This window comes from Gavialis gangeticus, unplaced genomic scaffold (genome assembly GCF_001723915.1).
Source record: "Gavialis gangeticus isolate Ggan-Ray unplaced genomic scaffold, GavGan_comp1, whole genome shotgun sequence".
NCBI lineage: Eukaryota > Metazoa > Chordata > Crocodylia > Gavialidae > Gavialis > Gavialis gangeticus.
Window position 1 is genome coordinate 255,567,078 of NW_017729032.1, and position 25,616 is coordinate 255,592,693.

The 25,616-nt window shown below is 39.6% G+C and overlaps 2 protein-coding genes across 2 annotated transcripts in view; both read right to left on the reverse strand.

The window, feature by feature from the left end:
• Positions 1–19,220, reverse strand: part of LOC109303541 (suppressor of tumorigenicity 14 protein-like) — a 50,384-nt gene extending 31,164 nt beyond the window's left edge. The window contains exons 1-14 of the mRNA XM_019525760.1: positions 18,978–19,220; positions 18,502–18,652; positions 17,751–17,875; positions 16,666–16,733; positions 15,755–15,951; positions 15,624–15,662; positions 14,146–14,362; positions 11,189–11,331; positions 10,512–10,609; positions 9,441–9,553; positions 8,385–8,518; positions 6,012–6,116; positions 5,009–5,116; positions 750–869 (exon numbers count right to left, since the gene is read on the reverse strand). Of these exons, the coding sequence (XP_019381305.1) occupies positions 750–869; positions 5,009–5,116; positions 6,012–6,116; positions 8,385–8,518; positions 9,441–9,553; positions 10,512–10,609; positions 11,189–11,331; positions 14,146–14,362; positions 15,624–15,662; positions 15,755–15,951; positions 16,666–16,733; positions 17,751–17,875; positions 18,502–18,652; positions 18,978–19,061 (1,702 nt within the window). The 5' untranslated portion in view covers positions 19,062–19,220. The remainder of the gene's footprint in view (positions 1–749; positions 870–5,008; positions 5,117–6,011; positions 6,117–8,384; positions 8,519–9,440; positions 9,554–10,511; positions 10,610–11,188; positions 11,332–14,145; positions 14,363–15,623; positions 15,663–15,754; positions 15,952–16,665; positions 16,734–17,750; positions 17,876–18,501; positions 18,653–18,977) is intronic.
• Positions 19,221–20,371: 1,151 nt separating this feature from the next.
• TMPRSS7 (transmembrane protease, serine 7) overlaps positions 20,372–25,616 on the reverse strand; it is a 63,534-nt gene continuing 58,289 nt past the window's right edge. The window contains exons 17-18 of the mRNA XM_019523912.1: positions 23,215–23,351; positions 20,372–20,636 (exon numbers count right to left, since the gene is read on the reverse strand). Coding sequence (XP_019379457.1) covers positions 20,466–20,636; positions 23,215–23,351 — 308 coding nt within the window. The 3' untranslated portion in view covers positions 20,372–20,465. The remainder of the gene's footprint in view (positions 20,637–23,214; positions 23,352–25,616) is intronic.

Sequence of the window (25,616 nt, forward strand, 5' to 3'; positions counted from 1 at the left end):
TCCCCCCAGCCGCTCGGGTCAGGTTCCGGCTTCCCTCCCATCCCTGCCCACCGCTTTGGCCTGAGCTCATTCCCTTCCTCCCCCCTGTCATTTCAGGTCTGGTTCCCCCCTGCTGCTTCAGGTGCAGGCCCATGCAGCCCCCAGCCCCATGCCTCCCAGGACTGGGGAGGGGAGAATAGCTTGCATGCAGTGGTGGCGGCTGGCCGGCAGCAGCGATGGGCAGCTGTGATGTGGTGGTGGCAGCCGGCTGCCGCATGCTGCGACCAGTAACCCCCCGTCTCCTTCCTGCTCCCATCCGACCCTCCCTTTCTTCCTACCCTCTTCCCTGCTGCCTCCCCCTCCCTGCTGGCTGTTGTTGGGGGGAGGGCAGGGGGGTCCCGCTCTGACCCCTGGCTCCAAGAAGCAGGGCTTGGGGGGGCCTCACCCCCCGACTCTGGTCCCTCAGTCCCCACCATCATAGCAGTGCTCTGCTGTGCAGCTCTGTCTGTTGGAGCACTCTGATTGGCTGCCAGGACAACCAATTAGAGTGCAAACAAAGCATTACAGACAGACTAAGGCTTTTATAATATTGGAATATTTTCATACAATAGCAGGAAATTATTTTTATTCATATCTAACTGTATAAATCCTCTGTTCTACTAATTTTTAACCAAATCTACTGCTACTTATTTCAGTTTAGTGTAATAATTCAGCCCTAAATTAAGCCCTAGTTTAAAATGGTTTTCCATTGGACCTTAAATGTTACATACCGCAATTAACTTCATCAGATCCATCAGCACAGTCTCTTATTCCATCACATTCAGGGTTTGGTTTCATTAAACACTTGCCATTTGAGCATTTATATGCATATGGAGAACAATTTTTAGAGGCTGAGGGAAAAAAAATACATGACTTATGAAACATCTTGAAAGGTACTTTTTCGTAGGTTACTTAGCAGAATTCTCTCTCATTAATGACTTGTGTAAGGAAGTGAAAGGTTATAGGCTATCCCCACCTGACACAGTTTTAAATTAACACCAGGTTGTGGGACAAAGAGACATTATGTTAACCACATCACACCTGTTTGCAGATGGTGGCATGCGCTACCCATGCCCACCTACTGGGCAACTAGGTTCAGGACAGAATGCAGCATATCAATAGATGTGATCAGTCCTCTGGCTGCATCGCTACAAATAATGAGGTTGTTGGTATTAATTGTAGATATACTAAACATTGATTATGATAAATCCTATGTGTTTAGGAATTCTACCTATCTCTACCCCCAAACAGTGGCATTTTATACTATCTCATTCATATTTTTGTTGTTTAATTACTGATAAACTTGTTAATTTAACATTTCTACATGGAGTCAAATTCCTAGATTTGCCCTGTGTATCTATGTGCAGTATGTGATAATATGTGATACTATGGCCAATGATGAAGAAAAAGGAGAATGTGAGGAAAGCAAGAAAGGGAGATGAAGCATATGTTTTGGAAATAGCTGCTGCTGATTGCCATGTATTAAAAAAATTGAGACGTGATAGATCATCTGCCTTCAGACTATATAGTTCATTCTGCTTGAAAAATCACAGATATTAGATATGAATTTTAATCTTTTTCATTTTAGCCGTAATGTAGATCTCTGTATTCTTCTTTGGTGCTTTCTCTACTGCAGTTTTAAAATATTTGAAACAATTATATTTCAACTACTACCTAGCAATAATAGTGGATATACAATAGATCATAACAGGGTACCATGGTGGATCTGTTCAGAAAGATTTAATGTCATACCTTTAACAGCAATGAAACAGTGAGCTGTGTGGTAACACACAACTTTTCATTTAGATGCACAATGAAATCCAATTTGAGAAATCACTTGATAATACTCCAATTCCTACGATCTAAAAATGTATTACCTGTTTTGTATATTAAGACTTTCTTCACAGTAATGGAGGAGACTACAGACATGCTAGAATAGATGTCACTTGGACAAATTAAATAACCCATATAGCATATATCCTGAAAAACATAACGTGAGATGTTGAAAACTTAGACTAAAATTTACTTGAGGATTAACGTTTTTAGATAGTAGAGTACAAGTTAGATGTTTTTTAATGCTTCTTAATGAAAGGTATTAATATGCCACTACTGCTACCTTCAGAGTTGAGTTTTTTACTTTTTGTTTGGAGAAAGTACTTCCCTTACAATTTGGGTCCCCAGTCCTTACTGCAGAATGTGTTGTTCCACTAGAAAGCAGGTGATTCATGTCATGTGTCCCTGTTGGCAACCTTGTACTCTGGGCAGATGGTTTTGTCCTAGCTTGTCTGATATTTGCATTTAAACCATGGTCTTATTGCTAAGTCAGCTGTTAAGACTCCAGGAGTCTCCTCAACTTAACAGTTCAGTGGGTGGAAAACAGGCTGCATGGTAGGACCCAGAGAGCTCTCATGAACAGATCTGTCGTCCTGGTGAGAAGTGTCCAGTGGTGTCCCTTAGGGGTCTGTGCTTGGACCAGTGCTTTTCAACATCAACAAGGACACGGGAAAAACTTGAAAGGGTCCAGAGAAGAACCACCCGTATGATCAGGACTTGCAAGACAAGTCATACGAGGAGAGGCTGAGTGACTTGGGCCTCTTCAGCCTACCAAAGAGAAGACTGAGAGGGGACTTGGTAGTGGCTTACTGCTACATCAAGAACTCAGTGAACACCTGTTCACCAGGGCACCCATGGGGAAGACCAAGAGCAATGGATACGAATTCCTGGAAGGCCGTTTCTGGCTTAATTCCAGGAAAAACTCCTTCACAGTCAGGGTGTCTGACTGTGGAATAGACTCCCTTCAGTGGTGGTGCAATCACCTACCTTGGAAATCTTCAAAAGGAGACTGGACAGTCACCTCGCTGTGGTCTCTTGACCCCAGTTGTCTTTTCCTGCCTAGTGCAGGGGGACTGGACCTGATGATCTACAAGGTCCCTTCCAGCCCCTAGAAATCTATGAATCTATGAATATTTCTGAAAACTGATTTAAATATAAAGCCCTCATTGTGACAACAGTAGCATATCAGAAGTTACTGCTTGGTAATGCATTCTGAAGTAACAAAAGCTACCATTTTTGCTGCATCATACAGCAAAAACAGTGTTTATTAATGAAATTTCTTATTCTGATCCCATGGTTATTCACAATATGCAGAAAAATATGATTCCACAGGCCACGTAGGAAAAGCAATTTAAATTTCAAATATGAGGCAAGTCTGTTACTATACATGGTCTGAAAAGAAGAAAAAAAAGCATGTTTACTGTCCTTTCTTCATTTAGGGAAACTAATGACTCCTCCATGTTCAGGATGTTCAAAATATGAGTATCCTACCTACAAGAAGAGAGATGACTGCTACATCAAAGTGCAGTAGATCTAAGTGCACTGAGCGTCATGCTTCTAAAACAGGGGTGGGCAAAATATGGCCCATGGGCCGGATCCAGCCCACCAGGCCATCTATCTGGCCCGTGGAGCACCAAAAAAGTTTAAAAAATAACATTTATCTGCTTCTGGCTGCCTGTCAAAGATGACAGGAGCCAGGGGCAGTAATATGCAGGGAAAGCCAGTAGGAGTCAGAGCAAGGCTGGCTGAGCCCTGCCCCCACAGTTCCCTCCCACAGAAGCCTCTGCCTGATCCATCTTTCACTGCTTCCCTGTGTGCCTGCTCCAGGACCACATGGCTTGGGCTGTATTGCCAAACCATGGGAGCATGGGGCTGTGCTGGTACCCCAGGGCCAGGAACAGGAGGGAGTGTGTATATGGGCATGAGTCCGTCCATCTGTGCAATGAGGGAGGGAGAGACAGTGTGCATCTGTGCATGTGTGTTTCCGTGCAATGAGAGGGAGAGACAGAGAGAGCAATGAGGGAAGGAGTGTGTGTGTTTGTTCATAGGGTGAATCCCACAAGCAGACCCCACCATACACATGCACCCACAGCCCCCTCACCCTGCCATATGTGAAGGCTCCCACCCCCACACACAGCCCCCACAAACCCCATACCCACCCACACCCCACATAACCACACCCACATGGTCCATCACTCTACACACCCCTATAAACCTCCTGACAGCCCCCCCACAAAACTATACCCCCCCATACCTCCCCCAGTGTACAAGAGCAGGCTTCATTTTAAGCTTTTATGCAATCACCTCTGTGTACTCTATACAAACACCAGTAAATCAGGACAAAAATATTTTTTGAAATCAAATTAATGAATGTTGTAGATGTTTGATTTTTAGAATATAATTTGGTATTTTTCTGGTTCTGAGATGGCAAAACCCCTTGCTAAAAAGGAATATTTCCTGGGGCAAAGGGAGGGACTTCTGGTGGCAAAGGCCAGGGGCTAAGGGGTGGGACTTCTGGTCCCAAGATGGTGACCTGGGGTCAGGGCACCTGTCAAGGGGTGGGGTAGCCCTCAACAGCTTGCCAAAACTCGGCAAGCGGCCCTCCGCCCAAAGTAATTGCCCACCCCTGTTCTAAAACATCTGATTGCTGATGTTTATTAACCTAATACCACATGTGAAATAGAGAAATGAGAAAGAAATATGTTGGAGATACCACATTTTGTTGACACACCTGTCCAAAATCATCAGATTTACTGACACAGCAACACAACGAATTTATGAGCTTTGTCCTGCTTTATATTACAACACCATTCTAGCATGCCCATATTTAATTAGACTGGCAGAACAAACATTAATGTCAGAAAAATCCATTTTATTTTCCTTGGGCCTATTCATGCCAGGACAGAAATAATTATCTGAAACCACTCATTGACTAAAAGTTCACTAAAAGTTCCCCATTGTTGTTTCAGGAAATAAATCACTTTTGCACATAAGCAGAATTGTTGAAATGGTCTGCATCCATATATACATACACATGCACACACACACACCACAAGATCTACAAATGCAGTTAGTTTGAGAAAGAAAATGAAAGTGGAAATGTTCCTGTTTCTACTGCTCATGCATCTCATATAGAATTACTTCACAGTAAGCTTACAGCAGTTGTTTTCATCACTCTCCTCTCCACAGCTCTCTTCCCCTCTGCATATCTTAGAAGCATGCTTACACTTCCCATTACCACAGTTAGACTCCTCTGGACTGCAGCCTGAAGCCAAAAAAAAAAAGTTAAAGCTTCCCATTAACTGTACCCATTTGACCAGGAATGAAGAAAATGTAATGGAGCATCAATACCCTGTGATATAGGTTAAGATTATTCTTTGCATCTCCTCTCATGGTCTAAGCCCTCCTTACAGAAATCTCTGTAACGAATGCATAACACATCATAGGTTTCTACATGGAAGGAGGGTTTTTGGTTGTAGCTGTGTTGGTCTAAGGACATAGGCAGGCAAGGTTCTTTGGGTAGAGGTGGTATCTTTTATTAAAACAACTGACTCATTTGGGAAAAAGTTCTTAGCAAGCGTGCAGGCAAAGCACTCTTCTGTGGGCATAGGGAGTCTGCTGTTCTGAGACATCCAAAGAATGAAAGAAGTTAAAAGTATGAAAAAAACCAGTAAGGGAAATAATGCCAAGGTAAGTAAGGGAGACACTATTATAGTTGAGTTCTCCAAGGTAGAAAAGAGGCAGTTTGGGAAAAAGCAAAACCTGGAAATTAGGAAGACAAAGGGTAGAAAAGGAAGGGAGGACAGAGAGGAGGGTTAGGAAGTGTAGATGGTAAGGTCAGGCAGGTACCTGGTGAATCAGATGTCAGATTTATGGCACATTACAACCTGCCTGACATCTGATTCATCACATAGTGCTTGACCTTACCATTTACACTCCCTTCCCCACTCTCTCCTCCTCTCCTTTTCTACCCTTTTTCTTCCTAATTTCCAGCTATTTACAAATTCTTATGCATAATACATTTTATTTCTATGGGGTATATGCAACAGTACTGAAAGTTAGTATATTAAATATTAATCCCTCTGTATTTTTAATGTTATACAGCCACCTAAGTGCCTTGGTGCACCACTTTTGTTCCATAGTAATAATTACAAACTTACCACAGTCTAATTCATCACTGCCATCTGAACAATCTTGCCTTCCATCACACCGACTGTTTAAAGGAACGCATGTTCTATCCGCACACTTAAATTGTCGAGGACAAACTAAAAGAACCAAAGATGAGGAAAAAGCCACAAAATTCTAAGATATTTAAAAACTTGTTTTGGATTGAGCCAAACACATTGTTTCCCTTTTTGACATCTTGAAATCCTTACACGCAACTTTCAAAATGATTGGCCTGAAAATTTGTTCTCTATGTGCCTGACCCAAGTCAATGTAAGTGGTTTCTCTTTCATCTCTGGATCTGCCAGGCAGAACCAACCACCACAGTTTTGTCCCACAGTTTTATTAATTTCAATCAGAAAAAAAGAACTGAGTCTACTTTTCTGTATACTTCACACAGAAGTGGGGGAAAAGGATCTAATAAACTAATTTCAGGTAGTTGTCTATTCCTTTCACATCTTGAAGAGGGGTAATCCACAGTTACACATCCTTTTTTCTATATATATCTACATGTGCCACAACATGGATCTAGGTGTTTTTACAGCAACACTTCAGTAAAATCTCAAATGATGAAAGATTGTGGATACTCAGCAGTCTATGAAGGGAGGATTTTGTTTTCTCCTAATTTGCAATTATCAGGCAGGATTGCACTGGGAGAACACAGGTCTCAGAATCCTGTACCCACATAAGCCCCACACCTTGCCAACACCCTTCACCGAGCATTCATAGGCTGCTTATATACGTGCTGGATCACATTCTAATTAGAACACATCAGAGCAGACTTGACTAATTGAGTCTGCTCCACATTCTAATTAGAAGGCCCCAGTGTAGCCTCATTATCACGCGTATAAGCCGCCACGCATTTAAAAATGGCTGCTGGGGCATTTTGTCTAAACCTCATTGAAAGCACCCTGAGGCCATTTATAAACCCATAGGGGTTTAATACATGTGACAGTGAGGCATTTTAATTAGAGTGGCTCTCTGGGAACTGCTCTAATTAAAACTCCCTCTCTGCCCCCAAGCGAAAGTATAGGCCGCCATTGTGTCTAGGTAGCTACATTACAGGACTTGCCCTACACACAGACCCATGAAGCCCACCATTCTGGTCTTCACTGGATTGGCTGTGGGTATGGCAATACACACCTAAGTGGGAGAAGAGCGTACAATGAGTGCATACCACTAGTGTAAGGAGAAAGAACTCTGTGCATTTTCTTTAAAGAACAGCATTTTTAAGCTCTTGTTCTGTACCATTCTCTATTCCATATGGCAACCCAGGCAGCCAAGGGACCCTTAGCCAATGACTCTTCAGAAACAAGAATCACCAAGGCACAGATGAAACGGCATCCCTGGAAGTTCCCAAATGCTGAAGTCTTAATGGCCATTGGTCCTGCCCATATCCTCCCAAGCTAGAACATAAAACTGGGTCCTAAACTACTGAAATACGACAACGTTAAAAACACCAACACATCAAAAGAACAGAAAAAGCAAACGAACACCTCACCAGCAAATCCAAATGAACAAAAAATGATACCACGCACAATTGTCAATCATACAGATATCTAAGGACCTGATCACAACATTCCACAATGAAGATCAATATTTGTTTTGTTAATAAAGGAGGCATCTGAAAAGGGGAGTGCAGAGGTCTTTCAAAATATCAGTCATCCGAAATGCTGACTAGAGGACAGCTGTTGACAAATTTTGAAATAAAGCAGGCAAGGTTCCCATCAAACCTTAGCCACTCCTTTAAGGGCTTATTGTTTATTCTAAACTATTCTGAAAATTAGTTCAGAACAAAATAGAAGCAATTAGTCAATTTTGAATTCACATCCTAATTAATTCATTGGGTGGCTGCTTTTATTTTGGAATAAAATTTGCTTTATGTCACTTCTGGAAATCCACAGTAAGAGCAGCCACTGCTAAGGTAATCAGGAATAGTTAATACACTTTCAAGTCACATCTTGCATTAGTCCAGATTGATATCAATGAGAAGACAAGCCCTAAATTTGCCCCTCCTCCCCTACTAGCAGCAGTGATCACAACATGGACCTTTTAAAATGTCTTGAGAATTTCATAAGCCTTCAACAAACTGGATTTGACAATTTTTTGGAGGTCCAACTATTATCTGCCAGTTAACAGAAGTTCTCTGGGAAGCCTGGAAACATTAACGTAAGAAATTATTTTGAAGGTTGTAGTCGTATTTTCTCAAAGTAATTCAGTGAAAAGTCCAATGCTTTAAACATCCAAATTCATGACAAATACTTTTACATTAATAAACTTAACTAATCTAGTGAATTAGAAGTTTATCAAGATTAAAGAAGCAAAAAAATATTAACCCCTTAAATTAAAATGCACCTGTATCCACTTACGGTCCATGTAACTGAATGCTTTGTATTCAATGTAAAAACCTCTATGAGTGACCAGTTCATCTGAATGGAAATTGATTGCAACTGAATAACCATAGTCTTTATTTCTCTGGCCTTCTGCAATAGCTTTGCAATACCTGGAAAGGGAAAAGAATCATTATAACTACATTACACTTCCATCAGATCTTAACTCTTTTTAATGTAGCGACTTTAGATTATCTTGCCAACCCAGCCTTCTTTATTATTCACCATACAAAAACACTAACATCTATGCATGGGCAATACAGTTCCAATAAAATCCATACAAATTCCCCAAAAAGTCACAGGGGTTTTAAATGAATGTGGTTCCCCTCCCACCCTGCAAGGATACTTTTCTTATCTTTGAAGTTACTGATTTTCATTGGGACAGGAAGCCAAAGAACAAGTGTGCAAGAAGGCCAACATTGAAAACTATGGCCTATCTATCTGGAGCCCTTCTAAAAAAGTCTCTTTAAAAGGTTTCCTGTTCAGTCCTGCAAACCCAAGAAGTTCAGTTTCCACTCACGGAATTCCCCTTGCATGTTAACTTGCATGTATTCCTTCCCAATGATGGACACTGGACATTTGTAAAACACTTTATATTGCCATGAAAAATGAAAGCAAACTGCAATCATTACAGATGCATTGCAACTACAAAGCAAAATTCTGAAATGACAAAGGAACTCACCCATCAGAACAGAAATCTAGTTCAAGAGGGTGGCGAAAAATCATAGCTCCAGTGGCTCAATGAAAAACCCTGCAGTGGACCTCATGGATCACCACTGGTTTCAATCAAAGTTAACCAATTAAGCACATTTTTATTGTTATGAAATAGGGACCATGCTGCCATTAGTGACAACTGTTTGCTGTTTATCCACAAGTAATAAAGTCAGAGTGAAAACGTGATAGTGTTTACAAAGCTGTACAATTCTTCACAAGAAACAGTTGAGAAATATAAGGTTTTAGTACAAAACATTTTATAGCACCAATTACATCCTCTCTCAAGATCACCAGGCAATTAGTAGAATTTGTGTAACTCACCTAACTCCATCAATTTCTAACCAGTCCTTATCACATTTACTAGATCCTGGAGACTTCTCCTGAATTTGTATTACAAGAATTTTTAGTGATAACTTATAGCCAGGCAATGGTGCCTAAAATCAAAGGGGTGAAAAACAAAAGAAAGGAGTTTTACTATGGCTAATATATATTTTCAAATTGGCTCAGTATAAAGCGGAATTCAAAAGTCATGTTCTCATCAGCAAATGATGCAGACCTTCAGAAATGCATGGATTCACACATTCTGTGGTGGCAGCTCTCTGGCACCAGGAGTTCTGGGCAGCAGAGCCAAATAAGCATAGATAAGTCCTGCGCAGTTGTATCCATGTTCATGAAGTAGAAAGCCAGCAGACAAAAAAAGCACCAGTGGTGAGCTTGGCCTAGATACAAAGCCAAGGGACAGCTGCTTTGGGACACAACACTCACTGGAAAGGCAAAACTGGATACATCCAAGTAAGGGAACTTTCTGCTGTTTCTAGTAGTGTTGGGGTGCAGCTGTCTCCATGATGGTCAGGAAATGTGAAAGGCAATGATTTTTGTGGGTGATATCTGAATGCATTGCATCCTAACTATGCAGTTGGTTCAATAAAAGATGTCACCCACAAAAGTCCTTGCCTCTGCTGTTTCTAGCATGTTTAGGGAAAAACAGAACTATACTAAAAAACACCTGAATAACATTTCAGGTTTTTCCTCCTGAAACAATTGAGCAATGCCCTCAATATGGAACACCGATCCTAACTCATGCAGCGACAGAAACTGCCATACCCTCACAGTCTAAGATGCTTTCCTATCTTGCACATCATATGTGACACTGCCAAATCCTGTCTCCTTAAGGGACAGTGGACCTTTATGCCCCTTCTCCCCTCCAAAAAGACCCCAAAACCGCAGCTGCAGCATAGGTAAGAATATTAACTGCCATCAGATTTGTTCAAAGCTGTTGCTAGCATGGTTCTCAGGATGGTTTCCTTTATTTCCTTCCTGTTTTACTACCTCAGGATGTGCAATGAAGAACTTTGCACAAAATCACTATGAATTCCAAGTGCAAGGACTTACTCTGATTATCCAGCTGCAGTCGATGCTTGGTGGATAGTAACTTGGATAATAAGGGGAGCTCACAGTCCCATTCCATGAGATGTAACGCCCGCCACATACTGGGAGAAAAAAAAAACATTAGTTAACAACACAATTACAGAAATTGCAATTACATAAGTTGCACTCAGGGGTCAGCCCATGGGCCAGATCTGGCCCACAAAGATCTGATGCAGCCCAACATGGCCACACAGCTCCACCACTGCAGTGCCTGTTTTTCTTACAGCTAAACTTACCATTACAGGTAACAAATCAGCAGCACTTGGTGAAGGGGCATGAATAGCAGGGGTTGCAGTAGGGGAAGGGGCATGGGAGGTACTTTTCCCTGATAGTAATTGTGTATATGCAGAAGCAGACATCATTAATGAACCACCTAGAGGCAGGGACAAAAAGTCACCTATGGAAAAGATGTTCTAGTTCTAACCCCAGGAAGACTAACCCTAAGAAGCAGAGGGATAGTATTCCCCAGACTCTGCTTAGGTGACTGAAACCTGCTTCAAGCAGATACAGTGTGGGTTATTAGGATGATACTTCAATATCGTTGTCTCAGGAAAAACCCAGACAGTAATGTTCTAAATTACTAGTGACTATTAAGTATGAATATGCCCATGTCAAATGTGCAACTTGATTTGATTACCTACCAATTTTAGGAACTGCTTGGAAGTAGGCTTTTAGTATGCTGTTCTCTTTTCTTTTGTCCAGTGAGAAGGTGACCAGCATTACATTACTTGATGAAGTTAACCGAACAATGGGGGGATTCCAAGCCCCTGGTACTCCACACCACCTGAGAAGCATGAAGATTTGATTAGACTGTGATTTCTATATTATTTATACTTCTGTTAAATTATATGGTAACAATGCCTAGAGCCCTGGACTCCATTGTGTTAGAGGATATACCAACAGAATAAAACAGATTTACTCCAATACTTAATACTTGGTGCTGTTTTATGCCATAGGGCCCCTCTAGATGGGCAGGTAAAGGTGAGATGGGATCTGATGTGAGAGCCACATGGTTCATGCTTCTTGCTATGCCACACATACATAGCAGGAGGCATGACTGTGGGATTATGCATTAGATCCTATCATGTCTTATTACTGGTTCAGGGGGAGCCTGGGATCATGATCCCAGGCTCTGCCTCCACCAGCAATTAGTAAACTCCCATGGCTGGGAGGCCCCTCAGCTGACCAGGCTTCTAGATGCGAGGACACCCTAGGCTTTCCTGTACCTGGGAGACTGCTGCTGATGCAGGCTTCCAGCAGTGGGAGCATCCCAGGCATTGCTGCAGCTGGGAAACTGCAGCTAATGCAGGCTTCCAGTGGTGGGGCCACCTGGGGCAGCCCTGCAGCTGGGAGCAGCCCATCAGCTATGAGCTCCTAGACCCTAGGGTGCACATGAACCCCCCCACACACCCCTAATCAGCTGACAGGGCTCCCAGGTGGCAGAGGGGCTGGCTAGGACATAAGAGTAACAAAACTATACATCCATGTGGCTGCCCCCACCCCAGCCTGGTTTGCCGGTGCTCAAACTGCTGCAGACCCAGTCGCTGTTCACATATGCATTTCTGTGCAGTAAATGACTCTGCCATAAAATAATACTGTCCCCAACAGTATTATCCTATGGTGGGGTCAATTAATTTACTGCATGCCAATAGCAGTGCACGTGTAGACGGTGATGCTTTTCTGTGGAGCTAATTAGTTAACTCTGCAGTAAAACTCACATGTAGATGCACCAACTGACCGCAGAAGGTTACTGTGTGAAATACATTTGTTGTTATCTTAACTTTTTAATCAGTTAAACGGAAATGAGTTTCATTTCCTACTCCTCTACTGAGACACTGCCTATTTAGTGTTCCCAGTTTACCTTCTCTAAAAAACATATGTTATTTAATATACTTCTATTGCATTCCTTTTTATTCATCTTTTACCAGAAATGAACAGTCTTAATTTTTCTCCACCCTTCATCATCAAATAGTCATCTTCTGATGCCCTTACATATTAGTCACCTGTTTGAGCCATTCTGTTTTTGCTCTGCCTTTTTGACATGGGACTACAAGAATGAGAGGGTGAAGACATAAAAAGGGCCTGAGAATTTACCCAAGTTGCATGCTTATGCAGTATATAATCACAGCCTTATTTCATACCCTCATAGCTAGCTTGTTGCCACGGTACATGTTCACCACTGCATTGCACAGGAGGTAAATCAGAACCATTTATGACGTGGTCATCTGCTTGGATGGGATGCCTATATAAATGCATCATGAAGAAACTAAATGCTAAGGATCATTAAGGAAGGTTTCCCTACAGTTGACTTGATAAACCAGTGGGGCTGGGGTTAAAGTACATGATGTTAACCTCAAGTCTTCATCTTCCATGTGTATAGCTACATTCTCCCTTCTCCTGCAACATGACTTACACTGCCAAGTACACAGAAAAGGATGGTCCTTCAAAACAACTCAACTGCTTTTCCTCTCACATGTCTTGGATCATGCACAAAAGCTGAAATACTCAAAGTACTAAAAACTTTTTATATCAAAGATAACACTGGATACAGCACAAATAGTATAAACCCCACAGATTATTTCCTGTCAGCTAAGAATAGTGGAAATGTATCCATACCATTTGTCCACACCATACAGGATCTATTGCAAACATTTGATGTAGTCAGATACTAGTTATTTCATAGCTGCTTAAGGTAGTGGGCATGCAAGGAAATGCATGGACTCTGTCAGTCAGCAAGGAAACAAACATACCATTCAACTTGTGCCCAACAGAGAGAGAGTAAGGCAACATGCAATAAGTTTTTCCAGAATGAGAACAGGCTGAGAAAGAAACCTCCACTTGCATATAGACTTTCTTTCCAAGTATGATTCTTTTTCTTGAGTATACTTAGTTCTTTCAGTGTACTCAAACCCTATTTTTGTAGGTTGCTATACACAAGCATCAATGCATAAGCTAGTTCCATATACCAAGTACATGAATTAAACTGGGGGAAAATGCCCTTATCCAAAGCTGTACCTGAAAATACTATGAGCTGCTTGATATTAATGAACATCTCTCTTCTGTTTGTTTTAAAGTAGTGTTATTAAAAGTAATAAGAGGGAAGTTGGTGGCCCTTGAAACTGACATCTACTCCATAAATAAAAAAGCACATCAGAGGAATTTCCTGTCATAAGCTACCCAAGTGTTCCAGTGCTAATTTGAGGGTAATTTAAAACTAACACTAATTGGTGGCTACACGATATCTGGTCTCTTTGCTGAATTCAAAGGTGAGTATTAGAACTAAATATCATTAAGATTTGCCAAGTGGATCTGTGTTAATAAGAACTGGCAAGAGCCCATCTACTTATTTTAGATAGGTTTGTGATATCAATGATACTGAATCTCAGCCACTACTAACCCTGGTTGTATTCTGAACAGACTTTTTCAAGGTGCATGATTCTCTATTTCACTGCCAGTCCCTTGAGCTATTCAACCCTCAGGCAACTGTTTTTGAATAAAGGTGTGTTCAAAAGAGCTCCTACAGGCAGTGGGTGCATGTGCTTGGGGTTTTTGTTCTTTTATTTAAGCCCAAAAGGTAGCATTTTGTGTACAGTCATACCTTGTAATGATCTTGTTCTGAAGAGGGAGGAGGAAATCATATGCTGATAATCTGTGAGATGCACAGCTCCCCGGAGTAACGCCATGCAACGTAAGAATGACAAGTCTCACGACATAGTTAGAAGGAACTCGCAGCCGCCACTGGTAAAAAGATTTCTTGGGATTCATCAAAGTCAAACTCCTGTTGTTACCAGGCTTTGCATATAGGTCAAAGGATACTGTTAAACAAAAGAGACTACATCAGCAGCTGCAAAATTCAAAACCAAGGGAGGGCAAAAAGAAATTAAACTGTGGAAGTCTCAGTATAAATCAAATGGATAGAAGCCGTCTGCAAAATAAGGCTTCATCACAACAGACATACTTCTAGATGTCAGCAGACAAGACAAGGACTGCACGTATGATGAAACTATACTGCAATACATTCTCAAACAAAACAGGTGGTCCCTTCTCCAACAAGGCTGAGGTGAAACTATGAAAATAAAAGCTTCATACAGTTGGTTTGGTCTGTAGATATGTAAAGTCTTTCAGCTGCACATCTCTAGGAGCACTTCTATGTCCTAAAAATAAGAGAATCTGTGTGCAAGGATCTGTATCCTGTAGCTTCCTCTTAACTCAAACCTTCCAATTCAGCCTGAACTCTTTCTTCTGCAAGTCTATAGGCCATTTTTGGTATATCTTTATGCTAGTAGATTAACTTAATTTTGGCAGAAACCCTACTCACATACACATTTCTCTCCTATGCCTGCCAACAAATCCCAGTACTCCATACTCCAGCATGTGCAGAGCCTGCTCTTCTTCCCATACAAAAGCACATAATTCATTCCTGAAGTGAACTGAAACCCTATTCATTTTGCTGTCAGCCTGAAAAATCTTGTTCATCCCTACCATCTTAAATTTCCACGGAATAAACGCTTTCTCCTTTGCCTCTGCCACTAGATTATTCTTTCTCTGCTTTAGTTCTAACATGAATCCATTGTCCTGAGGTCAGAGGCAAACAACCTCATGTGAAAATTAAAACCAATGGAACTGCATATTTCCAATGGTGATGGTCAATATTTTCGAAGTTGGGTGCCTAGATTTAAGCTGTTCAACCTATTAGAAGAGCTATGAAATGGCTTGCTTTCTGGGTACTAAGCAGCAATCTTTCTCAATACAAGACATGGAAAGCTGCACGTTTTCATTAACCGTGAAAATGACATGTTCCTAAATAGGTTTTAAAAGCTCAACATTAGGTATCCAAGTTTAAAAGATTTTGGAGAGCACTTGCAAAGAATTATCGCACTATTACTTAGAAAAAGCGAGTTCTTCAAGGGAGGGACTGTCCACTCCTATGTATGGACAGTGACCAAAAAAGGGGTCCCCATTCTCATTTGGTTTCTTGACTCTACTATAATTAATGCCTGGGACTCTGATCACTTTGTTGATAAAGGCACTTTTTTTGCAAGTAGTATTACTTATTATTACTTGTTATTTCATTACCTGACTTTAAGGTCACATCATACTCAGTAGCATCTGCAACTTAAATTAAAAAGGGAATATCAGTCAGATATAAGCAAGCATACATATTTTAAAAGAACTAGTAGACTTATTTTAATCAAATGCACATTTACCAAAAAGATCCATTGTAAAGCGATCAAAATTCTCTTCTACCAAAAGGCTTTCAGCAGAAGAGTTAACACTCCAAGGTACTTGCTTCCTGATTATTTCCTTCTGCTTCAGTGAGATCAGTTTTTTGAAAGAGCCAGTAATATCTTGTGGTGCCCAGAATATACTCCAGCAGTAGACTTTGAGACCATCTTCTCCTTCACTATGGGAAGGAAGGGGAGATTTATAAGAAGCTTTTATATACATTTATGTAGGCTTTTGTTGTTTTAGAGCCAAGTTTAACTAGTTTGCACACTAAACTTTAAAATTCCTGCATGATGGCTTGGTTGCATGGTTGTGTAGACTCTCTTAGTGCAAGTGTTTTTAAGTGGACAGTTTTGGAAATGGTCAAAGGTCATCCCCCACGCTCACCCCCAAAATGCATCTTTCCCACAATGAAAGGCCTGATTCCTTATGAGAAAGGTCTGCCAGAATTCAAAACAGATGAATTTGTTTCACAATCTGAGAACAAGTCTTGCATTTTTGTCAGCTTGAGGAAACAAATGATACAGAAAAATGGAAACAGATAAAATCCAGTTGGAAACTGCTTTTTAAAATTTCATCAGAGGGAGGTATAGGTTCAAAAGCAATCCTTAAACAACCCTGAAACAAACCTATAAAACAACTAAAACTTTGGTCTTGCTTGATAGGTTTTGTCAGCAAACAATAGATACAGAAAGCAAAACTCTTCAGAGAAAATACTAGGATTCCATGAAAATTACATATAGCTGTTGGTTTTAAAGTAGGCTACCAAACTTGCCTATTTTCTCTTCTTTTAATTCTGCATAACCGTCCCAGTTAAGCCATTTAAGACAAAACAAAAAAATACCAACAGATACTCAAAAACATTTCTTTAATTCAGAGTACGTGCACTTACCTAAATGCAGCAACCACTGAATTCAAGTAATATTTCCCTAAGGTAGAAGATTCATAGAATTCTGCAAACTGACAGTTAAATAATTAGAAAGACAAATATAAGACTAAAAGAAATTGGTTACATTTTTGTGTCTAATACACTTTTTAAATGGTCATAGCACAATCACCTCAGTAGTAAAGTTACATCTTGCAGATAGTGTCATCATTTTCACAGAAGATAAAAACTTTCTAATTTTAAGAGCAATAGCCACACACATATTTCTACTAAAATTTTCATTGCAATGCAGAAAAATTTTCTCTTTTACAAACAAGTGGAAGCAAATCTTTGATTTTCAGCCAGGAAAGAAGATGCCTTCTAAAGGAATTTGTAAAATTTTAAACTTAATTATGTATTTAGATTCATTACACACCATGGCAAATGTCTGGTTTATAATTCAGTCATGGATAACTCATGTTGGCCACATACAAAGCAGCTTTGAGACACTAGATTAACTCTGTTGGGAAATACAGGTTAACAGAGGGCTGCTTTGTGTTTAAAACTTCTGTTCGCATGGACCCAGGAAACTGAATTGATCTCACAAATACAAGCCATGAGAAGTGCAAGAATGCAAGCATTGTTGTGATGCTTGTAAGAGAAAACAAAAAAAGTGTGCACATTCAATTTAAACAGTACTTAAAAGTACTGACAAAGGGAAACAAATCCATGCAAAATAGTTAATATGAACATAAAAAACAAATAGAAAAGATATATGTCATGAACAGAGTAGTGGGTTTCTCTTAATATAAGATTTTGTACTTTCTCTAAGACCAGGGTGCGGCACCTGGCTACTTATATTCCCAGTGCACTACTGCAACACAACAGGTTTACAGCCTCCCAGCCACTTGTCCATCTTATCTAGCACTTGTCTTCAGCTTTGTAACTTAACTCTCTCAAACTAATCCTAGATTTCACTCATTTGAAAGAATAGAAACAATACCTGTGACTCAAAGCTTAACTTTATACTAAAGCTGGAATTTTGCAAGATGGACTTCAACCAGCGATAAGAAATGCTTCTGAGATTTCTTATTTTACACATGAGAACTTACATAACTCTGGATCATTTCTGCTTGCAATATAAATTTCTGTGACTTTGGATCAGTGAGGTCACTTGCATACGTCAGGTTTGGGATTTCTACACTTCCACCAATATAAATAAATGAGAATGCTGGAGCTAAAAATAAAAAAATAAATATAAAGGATCATGCATTAGCAGTTTAATAGACATTGTTGAAAGCATTACAGACGCTTGTGAAAGGATTAGATTAAACCTTGATATTAGTGAAAATAGGCCTCTAAGAGAAGTACATGGCTATATGGTACACACATTGAATCAAACACCTCTTAATTCAGTGACTGAAGACAATACCTTGGAAGGAACAGAACTGTATTGCTACAGGAAAAGAAAACAGGTAAGAATAAGTCAATTTCTATATGTACAGTACATTCAAATTTTTATGGTTTTAGGCTAGGATTTTTCAGGGAAATCTAAAGGAATTAGATATCTTTTGAAAACGTGCGTGGACTGAAGACAGCTAATCTAGTAGGCTCCTTTGAAAGTTGCAGCTGTCACGATTATGGTATTTGCCAGGAGAGTCAGAAGGACCATTTGCAGCTTTATTATTCTTTAATCACTGTTTATCATTTAAATCAATGCACCCACTCCCGTCTCTGCAAAATGCTATAAACAAAAAGGGAGACTCATTAATTTAGTTTTCTATAAAATGCACCTTTTCAAGCATGGTGTATTCAAATTCTCAATGCTTAGCAAAAAACACTGATAAGAGAAATGGCACTTACATAATGAATAGTGCAGGACTAGCACAAATACAGTGACTGCTAAGGAAATAATGGGTAATATTCCTAGATGCCATCTCAGCCGTTTCAAAGAAGAACACTTCAGAAATGAGCTTTCTTCTTGGGAAGACTGGACCCAATGCAGGTTTGGACTCTATTTAGGGAAAGAAAAAGGAGGAGGGCGAAATTAAATAGTCAGACAATAAAATGAGGACAGTTGTTCTGCTATACCTCTGCAATTAAAAAAAGAAAAAAAAGTTTTCTTTTAAAATTGCAAAAATATGCTTTTGCTATACCATGTGTAGAAACTTTCATAATTCTAGATTACTCATTTGCAGTTTCAATTTCTGCTGCCAACTTCAGGATACAGCAAGTTTATCATCGCCTCAGTTACGAGCAGGGTCAAATGTGTTCCCAAATAACAATACACACTATTGTTTAAAAAACTCATGGAATAACTCTTAGCTGCAGTCCCTTACCTGCCCAGACACACACTCACAATCATCAGGAGATGGTATGCTGTATACAACTGACACCCTTTTGGAAGCAACAGACTGTATCATGATGCTTGGAAGATTTGATTCCTGCAAATCAAAATTCTGAAAGAAACTTAAATTAACCTAATTGTTTTAACATCATTCAGAAGAGATGTATGTCTTCCTCTTGCTTCTTTCCTTTCACCTTCGCCATACTGCTTAGAAAGAAACAGCCGATCTGCAATCAAGGTAGGTGGGAAGGGGAAAAAGTCACCATCACTGTAACTCTTTGTATTCCTAACTAGCTCAGTAGGATATGGATTCCACAAAAATATCCCAGTTACTAGTCTTCTTTGGAAAGACATGAGCAAGATAAACTTACAGCTGGTTATGTAAAGAGGTGTGTGTGTGTCTGTGTCTGTGTCTGTGTCTGTGCATGTGTATGTGCACGCATTACACAAATGTAAACCTCAGGTTGAACTGAATATTCTACTGAACACCAGAAGGAAACCATAGGAATAGTATCAAAGGAGCAAAAGGGCTTAACTTCCATGAAGAAATTACTTCAATGACTGTAAAAATAACAATATTGTGCCTCTGCTGGGCAATATTTTTCTCAGCTTCCTAATTTATTTATTTATTTTTAAAGCAATAGCTTTATGTGGACAAAACAACAAACAAAGTGAAATTGTACCTGTGATGCAAAAAAACTAACAGTACTTCTCAGGCCCAGTTTCAATAATTAATTTTTGAAAAGTCTGAGAAATACGAAAGCCAGAAAGATTCTGTTTGAGAGCAGTTAGTCCCCTTTCAGGTTAAGGATTGCAAAACAAAAGGCAGGAAAATAATTCTCTTTCAGCCTATGGCCACCTTATAAATAGCCTGTTGATTGACTGGAATTTCTTTACTCAAGACAGAAGGAACATGTAGAAAAGCACTGGTCAAGACCACTTTTTAAATATCTTTTTTATATTACTAACCATAAGTAAATTAGAGATAAATAAAAAATGCTTGAAACCTTAATTTTGTTCAGTGCCCAATTCTGCTGCAGTTTCCACCTATTAAGATTAAAATTCACACAGATTTTTAAACACTTTTGCCTGAATAAGAAACAAGAACACGAGTGTCTTTCACAAAGCAGTATTTAAACACCCTGCAAAAGGACTTTGACATTTTCATCTGAGAACTATCACACAGGCAAACTGTGCAGTACTATCTCTATTTTGAGGACCTTGAGACATGGAAGTAAAAGTCACTTTTCTAAACGGAAGTGGGCAACTTACTACATTCAATCTTACACTTTACCTGAATGTATCTCCCTTATTTTCTTCTAGAACTAGTAGAATTTATGATTAAAATCCACTCTGAAACCTCAGGCATGTGTGTGATAATTGGCAATGTGGTTAAGAAGCTGGACACATTTTTTTAATTAAATATAACATTTAATGGAGGTTTCACCATTAATTTTGTTCCAAGTTGACCATTTCTGAATTACAAAACTGAAGGCACGTATCTGTGAATCCATGGAGCAAAATTTGACACCCTTGTGTAGACTCCAGGAAAATTTGGTCTTCCACAGCCATAGCCCCAGCTAACAATACCAGTCAAAAACCATTTCCCTTCATAATTGCTTCGACATGACAGAGGTCCACCAGAATCACCCTGAAAAATAAAAAATTTAGTTATACATGGATCTGTAATAAAAACAACAACTGAGACAAAATCCCAGTGTATTTACTTAAACTTCCACTGAGCTGAATGGAATTTTGACTAAATAATTACACAAAACCTTGTTTTTCAAAGAAACAAAGTCAAATGACAACAATACAAACAAAACTTCTCCATGTACATCAATTTATACCACAGATGACCAAGATATGGCCTATGGGCCAGATCTAGGTCATGAAATCTTGCCATCCAACCTGTGGGGAACCTCATGGATCTAAAAATTTGGCAGTGTGGCAAGTGGCGGAAGCATTACATTTCACAGTTCTTGGAACCTTAGCAATTAATGTTGCCAGTGCTCAACTTGCCACCAAATTTCCAGACCCCGGTGGGAGCCCGACAGGCCAAATCCAGACCACGGAGCCATATCATCTTGCTTGCAAGGCTATCTATGGAAGAAAAAAATCTGGTGTCAGGAAGAGTAGCAGCTGCCAGGGCTTCAGGAAACGCAGCAATGAATGTTGCCACCACCAAATGCCAGGCCCACAGGCCAGATGATGCAACTCTGCACTCCAGATCTGGTCTGCCACTGATTCAGTCTGCAGGGCTACGTGAGTTGGGCACCACTGATTTATATGCTTGTGTATTTAGTTTTTCCATCATCTATTTCTTCATGACTTGTGATCAAATTAGACTTAATTCCCTCAAACTGAGCTTAAGCTTACTACTAAAAAGTAATAACATTATTAATAATTTTATTGGAAGACATTTGAGGATTTCAAGTTATCATCCCCAGATTCAGACAGAGATGAAATTCTGTCTCTGCACACCAGGTAAAATTCTGATGTATGCACACCTTCTCCTGATTTCTTAGATAGTTTAATACATTAGCAGTAGTTGCATGCATTCCTCTGAAGGAAAAACCTAGACCCCTATATTGGTATTCCACACAAACTGGTAACATCTTAAAAATACACACACATGTCATTAAAATTTAAAACTGAGATACACAAAAAGGATGGTAAGGGACCCAATTTACCCCTATTTAAGTTAAATGTAAGTCCAAACCAATTGGAACTATTAAGCCATCATCTTCCTTTATATTATTAAAAAGTACAGTGTAGCAGCTTTTAGCTTTAAAATATTTATAAAGAAATAATAAAGCATTTAGAATTCATCATTAAAACATCTGCTGTGAAATTTATGAACCCTGACAAAGAGAATCTAGTAACGGCTTTTCTTTTTTTCCCCATCACTAGGTTATCCTACAGGTAATACTGTATGTATATTTTGGGGGGAATTTGATGATCTGTGGTATCATTCCTCCATCTTCCTGGCACAAATTTATGTCCAGGAGTAAGATTCAAGTTTGTCCTTAATTTGGTAACAGATGCCCCATAATACAAGGTACAGTAGGATAATTACTAGAGTTAGTTATAATAATTCCAATGGAAGTATCTAATCTGATTAACTCTAAATGTTGTGCACAGTTGTGTTGAATATATCTGATTTTTTGACTAGGCCATTTGACTGAATTGTAGAAGGATTTTATTTGGACTTTGTCATGATTTAGCTCACAGATTAGTCAATGATCCAACTCCAATATTATCATTAAAAACAACCAAAATAGGATGCTTTGGTGTTACTGAAGCAACATTTGAGAATTTGTATATTGCTGTAAAATTCAAAGATACAATTTTTGTCATCATTCAGGAAATTTTAAAGTGTTGGCTTTTCCTACAGAATGGAAATTCAATGACTTGATAAACTCTAGTTATTACCAGATGCCAACCGCTACCATTGACTTCAGGGAAACACATACCAGTCTTCCATGCCAGAGAAGTATAGCTGATACATATTAAATTTCCTTTCCCTGAGTTCTGGCCAGCATGCCAACCACATGGCTGCATGATTGGAGAATATTCTTCAAGTAAACAGTGCTTTAAATGCTTTTTACCTGCCTTGTCTGGCACTAATGGAAGGATAAAAAATAGGTCCAAAACTTAATCCACATTTGTATATCAGCCAGTACTGCGAAGGACTCAAAAACTCAGACAGTGAAGTTACACGTTACACTTGGACCACATGAAATCCAAGGAATTTTAAGTGGTGTTAAAGTTAGAATGCATCGTGAGCAGTTGCATGATGAAAGTTAATACCATTTCTTGCCTATACAGTTCTGAGTTGCAACTAAAGGGCTGGTGAGAAGGGGTTTGACTGGAAGCCAGGCCACCTGGGCTCTGTCCCTTCTATGGGTGGAGGCAGGAGCTCATTTTATCTCCATGGAAAAGACTGAAGATATCCTAACAAGCTAGGTAGCATGACTCAGAGTTAACCCTCAATGTTCAGGGGTGCAATTTTGAGATAACTCACTTAGCATGAGTTAACAAGCTTTAAATGTACAGAATCCTTCATTCCAAGTGCCCTTAATATGGTCTATGGGTAATCTGTAACTTCACCCAGATTATGGCTCAAGCTTTAAAGCTTAGTTTTACTCAGGAAAATGACTGGACAAGTGGAGATTACCAAACTCCATGGTTATTATCTGTCTCTCCAGATAATACATGATACATACTTTGCAGCCATCTCTTTTCCCAGACATAACCCCAGCACATAGCATCCTGGCTGTGATAAGCCCATATATTGAATGACACAGTGTTTGGTCAAAAATTTCTATTTCTGCTTTCTGCAGAATTGCTGAACCATCATCATCTGGAAAACACATTGAAATAAAATCTGATATATTAAACCCTCAAAATTATTCATGTATTTTTAAATTATGCAAAAATCTACAAAATGTTACCCACAAACAGTTTAGTCCCTCGTGCCTGGTGAAGACAATTTTAACTATAATACTGTGGGCCACAAATAAACTGTTTTGTCTGAGATGTATGCCACAGTGTCAGTTCCTTCCTTTGTACATTTACCTCTACCCAACACTGTACAGATAAGGGCCTGCTTTCATCTATGAAAGACAGCTCTGTTACGAAACAGCTTATCACTGCTACTTGTTGTTCCCATTTGTTTCCTGGCTACACTGCCCTGCATCTTGACAAAACAAATAGGGCTGTTTAGAAAATAATGGCACTTCTTGAAATGTTCTGATATTCCAAACATTTCCACTTCTTATTAGAAAGAAAATGCATCCTTTCAAGTTATGTTGTTTTGCAAGAGATTTACCCAGAGGCTTGGTGGTTAGAGCCTGAGGTTCATGTTTCTGCTTCAGAGTAATTGGGGAGGGAGAACTCTGCTATCTCTAAAATGTTTTGCAAAAGATCTGCTTTGGCTAGAAGAGAATTTAGTCATATTTTTCTACCAGATCTAACGGTAGTAACTGCTCCACTTAAACAGAAAAGAGCCTAACAATACAACTTTATCAGACTTTAAAAATAAATTAAAAAAAATTTTTTTTCCACTCTCCCTACTTTGTGTTAGTAGTGTGCAGGCTTGTTCCTCTTCATTTTGGAATTATACTAGTTTAGAAGATCAGTGAACAAGTTGACTGTCAACCTTACCCTCATTAAAAGCAAAGAAATAAAAGATATACAGGAGAAAGGAAGAAGTGTACTCTTGAGGCGCTCTCTGAAGCTGCAAGATGCATCTAGGACAGAGAGGACTGACCAAACTGAGAAGACTCCATGATTCAGAAACAGGCCATGAGTGCCACAAAAGGATCCCAGATTCCCTAGGAAATTTAACTCATGCTCCAAGAAATCCCAACTGGTGAGGAAACTTGAGCAAGATTTACTGTTTTTAGTCTGGAACTTTCCACTTTTTATGCTATGAAAAAGCATGGAGTGAGTGAGTCCACGCACCTATCACGCAGCTGTTTAAGACTTAAATGCAAACCAAAAGGTTCACACCTTCACTGGAATTCAGTGATAGGTGTAATCCAGTGACAATAGAGTCTGAGGAGACAATACAAGGCTTGGGAGATGGATGCAGACCCCAGCTTCCATCTCTCATAAGTTGTGCACTAGATATGCCAGAAAATAATTAATTGTATTCTGACTCAAAGAGGATAAAGCAAATTAGGGGGATTTCAGCATGTCAGGAACCCACCCCAGATTAGTTTTGTAAGTACTCATCTAGGAGAACCTAACCCAATATACAATAGTTAGTATGAAAAAGAAGTATTGTTACATCAGTTAGATCAGGGGTGGGCAAAACACGGCCCGCAGTCGGGACGCAGCCTGCCAGGCCATTCTAGCCGGCCCATGGGGCCCCTAATTGTTAATTTTCTAAATTTTTCATCTGCCCCTGGCTGCCTGTCATGCACCCCTCGATGGCTTGCCAAAACTCAGTAAGTGGCCCTCCACCTGAAATAATTGCCTGCTCCTGAGTTAGATTCATCCCCTGAGACCTTAACACAAATCATTATTTCCCGTTCTGCCTGGTTCCCACAGGAACTCTGGCCTGTTGAGTTCTCCAAACAAGATATCATGCTTGATTTTCTTGGGAAGGTTATTTCAGAATGCTGAGACACTAACAATGACAGCCAGTGATCCAAAGCATACATCCCAGCATATTAAATTGAAGTTAGGGCTGGATGCATCCCAGTTAAATGTCCACTATCCTATGATCTGGCTCATTTCTCAATTAGCTGAAAATTGTGCTTCTCCATTCTCTCTAGACTGTATAACAAAATAAAATCTCCTTCTGGAAAGTATTGTTCCATATGAAACAGTCCTGTTTGAATCAATAAATGTGTAGATTTCACTATCGTATTAAATAACAAAGTCTCTCTCATCATTGCCAATTAATCCCTAAGCGTTTATATAAACTGCTAACAAGCTAGAAGAGAGCTATCTTCTCCATTTCTGAATTCAGTACAGAGACTATTACAACTGCTCTCACAAATGAGTAGTTAAAAGGTTACACTATCACTGCATTAACCAAGTAGGAAGAATAGAGCATGCAAAGGAGAATTTGAGCCTGGACTTCTTTACCACAATAAACAGTGGCAACTAATTCTAG